Here is a 9,114-nt window from a genome sequence, read left to right as displayed (position 1 = left end):
AGCTGGGTATGGTGGCGGGCACCTGTAATCCTAACTGCTTGGGAGGCTGAGGCCGGAAAATTGCTTGAACCTGGGAGGCAGAGGTTGCAGTGAGCGGAGATCGTGCCATTATACTTCAGCCTGGGTGACAGAGCAAGACTCCATCTCAAAAAAAAAAAAAAATTGCATCGAATTCCAGTTATCAAAATATTAATAAAAACTTTCAATAGAGTAAATTGAAACTGTCCCAAGATTGACAAGAATTGCATGCGGGGGTCTGGGCGGAAATACAGTTATAATGAAGCATAAACCAGGCTGCAATTTGGCTCACTGCTCTATTCCTGCAATTCTCCAGATTCTGACCATCCGCATCCCCGTTGTGCTAACATTAGGGTCAGAATGTCTGTATATTATGACCCCTCATCTCTATATTTAAGGGAAAAAAAAGCCAGGCACGGTGGCTTACGCCTGTAATCCCAACACTTTGGGAGGCCAAGGAGGGCGGATCACGAGGTCAAGAAATCCAGACCATCCTGGCCAACATGGCGAAACCCTGTCTCTACTAAAAACACAAAAAAATTAGCTGCGCTTGGTGGCGCGCATCTGTAGTCCCAGCTACTCGGGAGGCTGAAGCGGGAGAATCTCTTGAACCCAGGAGGCGGAGGTTGCAGTGAGCCAAGATCACGCCACTGCACTCCAGCCTGGGGGACAAAGCGAGACTCCATCTCAAAAAAAAAAAAAAAGGCTGTGGCGGTGGCTCACGCCTGTAATCCCGGCACTTTGGGAGGCTGAGGTGGGCAGATCACAAGGTCAAGAGTTTGAGACCAGCCTGGCTAACACGGTGAAACCCCATCTCTACTAAAAATACAAAAAATTAGCCAGGCGTCGTGGCGGGCGCCTGTAGTCCCAGCTATTCGGGAGGCGGAGCTTGCAGTGAGCGGAGATCGCTCCACTGCACTCCAGCCTGGGGGACACAGAGAGACTCCGTCTCAAAAAAAGAAAAAAAAAAAAAAAAATAGCTGGGCGTGGTGGTGGGTGCTTGTAATCCTAGTTACTCGGGAGGCTGAGGCAGGGGTATCACTTGAACCCGGAAGGTAGAGGTTGCAGTGAGCAGAGATGGCGCTACTGCACACCAGCCTGGGCAACAGTGTGAGACTCTGTCTCAAAAATAATAATTAGTCACCATGGCTGGGTGCAGTGGCTCATGTCTGTAATCCCAGCACTTTGGGAGGCCAAGACAGGTGGATCACCTGAGGTCAGGAGTTCGAGATCAGCCATGGCCAACATGATGAAACTCCATCTCTACTAAAAAATACAAAAATTAGCTGGGTGTAGTGGCGGGCACCCAGCTACTTTGGAGGCTGAGGCAGGAGAATTGCTTGAACCCAGGAGGAGGAGGTTGCAGTGAGCCGAGATCATGTCACTGTACTCCAGCCTGGGAGACAGAGAGAGACTCCATCTCAAAAAGAAAAAAACCTAAGGCATGGTGGCACATGCCTGTAGTCCCAGCTACTCAGGAGGCTAGGGTGGGAGGATCACTTGATCCTGGGAGGTTGAGGCTGCAGTGAGCCATGACCACACCACTGCACTCCAGGCTGGGCAACAGAACAAGACTCTGCCTCAAAAAGAACAAAAGAGAAGAAAAGTCTATCTGGGGATGGTGATGACTCCCAATATCTTCTCTCTGGTAGTTGATCTGGTTATTTGACAAGATCTCTAGGCAGGAGGTCTTAAGACAATTGCATTTATTTTGCAAAGAAGTTTTTTCAGTCAGATAAGGAAATTCCAGAAACTGTGGTAGGACTTTGATTCTGAGGCAGCTTCTAAGGCCTCTCAGCATTTTAAAGCACCAGTCTTTGGGGTATCAATTTCTGAGCCCAGTATCTTCTTGCATATCTATTCTTTTTTATTTTTTATTTTTTATTTTTTTTGAGACGGAGTCTCGCTCTGTCCCCCAGGCTGGAGTGCAGTGGCGCGATCTCGGCTCACTGCAATCTCCACCCCCCGGGTTCACGCCATTCTCCTGCCTCAGCCTACTGTGTAGCTTGGACCACAGGCGCCAGCCACCACGCCTGGCTAATTATTTTTTATTTTTTATTTTTTATTTTTAGTAGAGACGGGGTTTCACCGTGTTAGCCAGGATGGTCTCGATCTCCTGACCTCATGATCCGCCCGTCTCAGCCTCCCAAAGTGCTGGGATTTCAGGCGTGAGCCACCGCGCCCAGCCTGCATGTCTATTCTTTTCCCCTCATCTGTGTTTAGGCCCTGAGTTTCCTTCTCCACCCGCTTGTCCTTCTATATACCCTTCAGTCTTCACTTTTTTTTTTTTTTTTTTTTTTTAGATGGAGTTTTGCTTATTGCCCAGGCTGTAGTGCAATGGCATGATCTTGGCTCACTGCAATCTCCGCCTCCCAGGTTCAAGTGATTCTCCTGCCTCAGCCTCCCAAGTAGCTGGGATTACAGGCATGCACCACCATGCCTGGATAATTTTGTATATTTAGTAGAAATGGGGTTTCTCCATGTTGGTTGGGCTGATTTCAAACTCCTGACCTCAGGTGATCCACCCGCCTCAGCCTCCCAAAGTGCTGGGATTACAGGCGTGAGCCACCACGCCCGGTCTAGTCTTCATTTTTGTCCCACAGTCAGAGCAGCTGTCAGTTTCTCTATCCCAGGCAGTTTTTCTGAGCATCTAAGCACTGTCTCATCCTAGTAGTCTGTCAAGCCATTCTTAATGGAAAGACCAGTCTGGGAGGCAGTCTCACTCAGAATAAAAGCCAGAGTCTTCACAAGGCCCTACCCAAAGTGACCTCCTCCTCACCTGGCTTCGGCAGCACAGGCCTCCCTGCCACTCCATGAACACTCCAGATATCCACACTGCTCTCACGTCAGGGCCTTTGAACTTGCTGTTCCCTCCACCTGAAATACTCTTCTCCCATTGTGATACTGTTATAATAAAAAAATATATATTTTGGGCTGGGTGCGGTGGCTCACACCTGTAATCCCAGCACTTTGGGAGGCCGAGGTGGGTTAATCACGAGGTCAGGAGATCAAGACCATCCTGGCTAACACGGTGAAACCCTGTCTCTACTAAAAATACAAAAAAAAATTAGCCGGGCATGGTAGCAGGCACCTGTAGTCCCAGCTACTTGGGAGGCTGAGGCAGGAGAATGGCGTGAACCCAGGAGGTGGAGCTTGCAGTGAGCCGAGATTGCCGCTGCACTCCAGCCTTGGTGACAGAGCGAGATTCCGTCTCAAAAAAAAAAAAGAAAGAAAAGGCCGGGTGCAGTGGCTCATGCCTGTAATCCCAACACTTTGGGAGGCCAAGGCGGGCAGATCACGAGGTCAGGAGATCGAGATCATCCTGGTTAACATGGTGAAACCCCATCTCTACTAAAAATACAAAAAATTACCCAGGCATAGTGGCGGGCACCTGTAGTCCCAGCTACTTCGGAGGCTGAGGCAGGAAGAGGGCGTGAACCCTGGAGGCGGAGCTTGTAGTGAGCTGAGATCGCACCACTACACTCCAGCCTAGGCAACAGAGCCAGACTCCATCTCAAAAAATAAATAAATAAATAGCCTGGTGAGGTGGTGATCACCTGTAATCCCAGCTATTCAGGAGGTTGAGGCAGAAGAATCGGTTGAACCTAGGAAGCAGAGGTTGCAGTGACCTGAGATTGTGCCACTGCACTCCAGCCTGGGCAACAGAGCGAGATTCCATCTCACTTTGGGAGTCCAAGGTGGGTGGATCACCTGAGGTCAGGAGTTCAAGACCAGCCTGCTCAACATGGTGAAACCCCGCCTCTATAAAAATACGAAAATTAGCCAGGCATGATGGCAAGTGGCTGTAATCCCAGCTACTCGGAAGGCTGAGGCAGGAGAATCACTTGAACTTAGGAGGCTGAGTTTACAGTGAGCTGAGATTGCGCTATTGCACTCCAGCCTGGGCAACAGAGCGAGACTCCGTTTCAAAAACAAAAACAAAAACAAAAAAACCGGAGACCATCGGCAATACTCCTATGTCCCCTCTTCCCTACTTTGTTTTCCTCCATAGGAACCTAGCACCTTTTTTTTTTTTTGAGACCGACTCTCGCTCTGTTGCCCAGGCTGGAGTACAATGGCGCGATCTCAGCTCACTGCAACCTCCGCCTCCCAAGTTCAAGCGATTCTCCTGCGTCAGCCTCCTGAGTAACTGGGATTAAAGGCACACACCACCAGGCCCTGCTAATTTTTTTATTTTTAGTAGAGATGGGGTTTCACCACGTTGGTCAGGCTGGTCTCCAACTCCTGACCTCATGATCCACCTGCCTCAGCCTCCCAAAGTGCTGCGATTACAGGCGTGAGCCACTGCACCTGGCCACCTAGCGCCTTTAATATACTTATTTATTTATATTGTCTGCCTTCCCCAATTAGATCAACCATGACGACAAGAGTTTTCGTTTGTTGGATTCTCTGGGCCTAGAGGAATGCCTGGCATATAGTAAGCATTCAGTAAATATCTGTTGAGTGAATGTATGAATGAAAAACTGAGATCCTCCCAGCAGGCACTGAGAACAGTGGGAGTACAGGGTTGCAGCTCTCTGCAGCAGGAGAATGCAGCTGCAATAAAGGGACGTCAAGAAGCCAGAGTCCGGCCGGGTGCGGTGGCTCACGCCTGTAATTCCAGCACTTTTGGAGGCTGAGGCGGGCGGATCACAAGGTCAAGAGATAAAGACCATCCTGGCCAACATGGTGAAACCCCGTCTCTACTAAAAATACAAAAATTAGCTGGGTGTGGTGGTGTGAGCCTGTAGTCCCAGCTACTCAGGAGACTGAGGCAGGAGAATCGCTTGAACCCAGGAGGCAGAGGTTGCAGTGAGCCGAGATTGCACCATTGCACTCCCGCCTGGGCGACAGAGCAAGACTCCATCTCAAAAAAAAAGAAGAAGAAGAGGCAGCCAGAGTCCACTCCAGCATCTCTCCTATCTGGCTTGGGTCAGGGAGAGGGCAGGGAGAAGTGAAAACTCCCAGCTACAGAAAAGGAAATATGTTGGGGGAAGGGAGAAGGAAAGGTGTCTTCATCAATGCCAGGGCAGGGTAGATGGAGCCCTGGGCAGGGAGTTTGGACAAGGAAATCTCAATGAGGGAAATGTGCTGTCCTCACCTCCCCAAGAAGTGACTGGCCAAACAGAGTGGCAGAGGGGATAAAGGTTATGCCTAGGGAGGCATGTGTCAGAGGCTATCATCCACTCTGTTGAACCCACAGTGACCAGCACCCCCATCACACAAACATGCCTGCATGCATGCATGCACATGCAGTGCGCAAACCTGATGTCAGCCTCACTCCCTGGCTCTTCTGTTCACAAACACTGTTTCTTTAAGTACTACTTTCAGTTCCTCCAAAGAATCTACTTAAACTGTTAAATTCCTGATCTCTGTAGATTTTACCAAAGATTTCAAAGGAGATGAGAGGGTTACATTGCACATACTAAAATAAACAAATTAAAATGCTTTGTTAGAGATTTCCATATTTTTAAGGGCCTCCTTGGAGCTGACAGGCTGGGAGCAAGGTTTCTCTCCCTTTCTGAACCCTGTACCCATCTTGTCGCCCTCCTGGAGCTGCCAGCAGACTTCAGATTCTTCTCTCACCTACAGAGCAGAAAAATTCAGCCAGCCCTTCCTTGTCTTCCTATCTACACCTGCCTGTCCAGACTCATGAAACCTGACAAAATGCAAGGTCTTACCATTACCCAAACCTTGGACCTGTTCAAAAAGAGCAGTTCCTGCGAATAAATGTCCCTGATGTCTTCCTGCCCTTCCTGCACACCTCCAGTGGCTTATCAAAATCTTTGTTTCATGCACACACCGGGCTCTCATTTAAGAGGAATTTGGGAGAATGTTATTTTCTAATCTGCATTTCATGCCGGGCTCCCCCTCCTTCCTGGGGCGCTAATGTCAGCAGAACCTGATGGGGAAGTGAGGTCTGGGAGGCAGAGGAGGAAGGAATGAGGGGAAAGGGGAAGTTTGGGAGGAAGGCTTCTGAGAAGACTGGTGGGAGAGAAGGAGAGCCTGCAGACAAAGGCCTCCAGTTTGGTCTGTCTCCCCACCTCTACCAGCATCTGCTGAGCTATGAGCCAAACCAGGGATTTACAGGGTAGGGAGAGTGGGATAGGCAGCGGCGTTAGATTGGAGGAAGGAGATGGACAGACCTGGGCTGTGGGCTAGGAGGGCAGTCAGCTGGTCTAGGCAGGCCAACTGTGATGTCCCTGGGCTGTTGTCAGGGTAAAGAGAGGAAGGGAGGGATGAAGGCTGATTAATCTTTTCCCCCCGACAGGAGGAAAAGCTTTCGGACTGCTGAAGGCCCAGCAGGAAGAGAGGCTGGATGAGATCAACAAGGTAGAAGGAAGAACTAAGGGGGCAGAGCCTGGGGGATGGGGCATGCATGGGGAGGGCCTACCCTGGCTCTTATTTTCCCCTCCATAGCAATTTCTAGATGATCCCAAATACAGCAGTGATGAGGATCTGCTCTCCAAACTGGAAGGCTTCAAAGGTGAGGGGGAAACTATAGGAGGTGGAGGCGGAGCTGGGGGTAGGAGGGTTAGGATTTCCACAAGAACAGGGCAGGAACAGCAGAGACACAAAGTTTACTCTTGTGGTAGCTAGAGGGGAACCTGCCTTTATTGCCCTCCTGCCACACTGCGGTCCCTTTCCCGGGCCGGCCTCTCTCAGCATCCCCTCTAGCTCCTTACACCCTAGCAGGGCCCCTCAACTCCCCAACCCCACTTCCTCTGCCTGCCCCTTCTCCTTCCACGTTGAGTCCTCCACCTAGCAGTGGGTTGGCAACCCCTTCCTCAATCTCCTGCTGAAAACCCTCCAGGCAGCGCTGATCCCCTCTGCTCTCTCCCCTCACCCAGAGAAGTACATGGAGTTTGACCTTAATGGAAACGGCGATATTGGTGAGAAACGGGTGATTTGGGGCGGGGGTGGGGTGGGGTGTGCAGGCCTAAGAAGACAGAGGTCTCTCCTACTTGCTCCATTCCTCATGATTTGGGAGGGGGCCCACCTACCAGAGTGGGAGGAAGGAGAATGGGGATGTGGAAGCGGAAGAAGAGAGAGAGGATCTCCCTACCTTCTCCCCATCCCCATCCTCTGCCCCCAGATATCATGTCCCTGAAGCGAATGCTGGAGAAACTTGGGGTCCCCAAGACTCACCTAGAGCTAAAGAAATTAATTGGAGAGGTGTCCAGTGGCTCCGGGGAGACGTTCAGCTACCCTGACTTTCTCAGGATGATGCTGGGCAAGAGATCTGCCATTCTAAAAATGTGAGTGTCAAGTTCCAACCTCCCCTGTACTTACCTGTTTTCTCCTCCCCGATCCCTATCCTTGTCCCCAGTCTCAACTTTTCTACACGTTGCTCATCATCCGTTCTTCCATCCTTAGAGGGACCCTTCCAAGGTCCTGACCCCATCCCTTTCCATAGTCCTGGTCCCCAGAAACTCCAACCCCTGCTCTTCCTCCTCTCACTTCCACCCTCACATCCCCATCCCCTTCTAGCCTTTCCTAGCACCCTATGATTTATTCCCTTGAGAGGAGTGTTCCCTGATCCCTGTGCCTCTTTCCATCTCAACCAGGATCCTGATGTATGAGGAAAAAGCGAGAGAAAAGGAAAAGCCAACAGGCCCCCCAGCCAAGAAAGCTATTTCTGAGTTGCCCTGATTTGAAGGGAAAAGGGGTGATGGGATTGAAGGGGCTTCTAATGACCCAGATATGGAAACAAAAGACAAAATTGTAAGCCAGAGTCAACAAATTAAATAAATTACCCTCCTCCTCCAGATCAAGTCAGCTTAGTTTTTATTTGGGTGAATTTTTTCCTGGGTTTGGGAAGGAGAGACAGGTCTTGAGGGAAGGGCAGCAAGGATTTGGCCGTATGAACAATCCATCAACAACGCTATAGTGTGTCCACTACAGCAGATGGTTTCGTGCACCAAGTGGGAGTCCAACTGTATAAGACAGCCTTAACCTCAAGGAATGCAGGCAGGACAGAAACACATGTCCAAACAAGGTACCCAGGCCCATGACAGATTTTATGAAGAGCAAGGAATACCATGAACCAACATTCTCCACCACTATAAGCTTTGTCACTTTGACAAATCACTCAGCCTCTGTGAGGCTTTTCTCTAAAAATGGGAATAAAGTGACCCATGCTATTGTGCCTGACATATCACAAGCTCTCAATAATGTTTAAAACTTGAATGAGCTGGGGCCGGTGGCTCACACCTATAATCCCAGCGCTTTGGGAGACCGGGGTGGGCGGATCACCTGAGGCCAGGAGTTCGAGACCAGCCTGAGGAACATGGAGAAACCCTGTCTCTATTAAAAATGCAAAATTAGCCTGGCATGGTGGTGCATGCCTGTAATCTCAGCTACTTGGGAAGCTGAGGCAGGAGAATCTCTTGAACCCAGGAGGTGGAGACTGTGGTGATCCGAGATCGTGTCATTGCACTGGGCAACTAAAAGTGAAACTCTGTCTAAAAAAAAAAAAAAAAAAAAAAAAAAACTTGAATGAATGGCTGGATGAATGAAAGAACTGGTGCTATTGAATAAAGTAAATAATTTACAGCTGGGCGCGGTGGCTCATGCCTGTAATCCCAAAACTTCAGGAGGCCGAAGTGGGCAGATTACCTGAGGTCAGGAGTTGGAGACCAGCCTGGCCAACATGGTGAAATCTCATCTCTACTAAAATACAAAAAATTAGCTGGGCGTGGTGGTGGGTGCCTGTAATCCCAGCTACTCGGGAGACTGAGGCAGGAGAATCGCTTGAACTCGGGAGGTGGAGGTAACAGTGAGCTGAGATCATGCCATGGCACTCCAGCCTCGGTGACAGGAGTGAGACTGTCTCAAAAAAAAAAAAAAAAGAAAAGAGAGAGACTGGAAGGAGAAACTCATTGGAAACAATGACTGTGGACAGCCCTTACAAGAATTTTGCTGCAAAGGGTAACAAAATGGTATGTGTGGTAGCCAGCAGGGGAGAAGGGAGAAGAGAATCATTTTGGAAGTTTGAAAACAGAAGTCATCTTAAATCTTACTGAGCCTCTGACTAAAATTCTCATCTGATTTCTGCAAACTTTTCTGCCTTCACTTTCCAAAATGAACAAGCAG

The 9,114-nt window shown here is 49.6% G+C and overlaps 1 protein-coding gene across 1 annotated transcript; it reads left to right on the top strand.

Annotated features, from left to right (window-relative positions):
• The first annotated feature begins 5,988 nt into the window (after positions 1 to 5,988).
• AIF1 (allograft inflammatory factor 1) lies at positions 5,989 to 7,787 on the top strand. Its single transcript, XM_005553539.4, has 6 exons — positions 5,989 to 6,109; positions 6,290 to 6,351; positions 6,439 to 6,505; positions 6,870 to 6,911; positions 7,115 to 7,277; positions 7,587 to 7,787. The coding sequence occupies exons 1-6, from the start codon at positions 6,085 to 6,087 to the stop codon at positions 7,669 to 7,671; spliced, it is 444 nt and encodes a 147-aa protein (XP_005553596.1). The 5' UTR covers positions 5,989 to 6,084; the 3' UTR covers positions 7,672 to 7,787.
• Positions 7,788 to 9,114: the final 1,327 nt, after the last annotated feature.

Source organism: Macaca fascicularis, chromosome 4, assembly GCF_037993035.2.
Source record: "Macaca fascicularis isolate 582-1 chromosome 4, T2T-MFA8v1.1".
Taxonomy (NCBI): Eukaryota; Metazoa; Chordata; class Mammalia; order Primates; family Cercopithecidae; genus Macaca; species Macaca fascicularis.
Note: the sequence above shows the minus strand (reverse complement) of the source record. Positions and strands in the feature narration are given on the sequence as shown.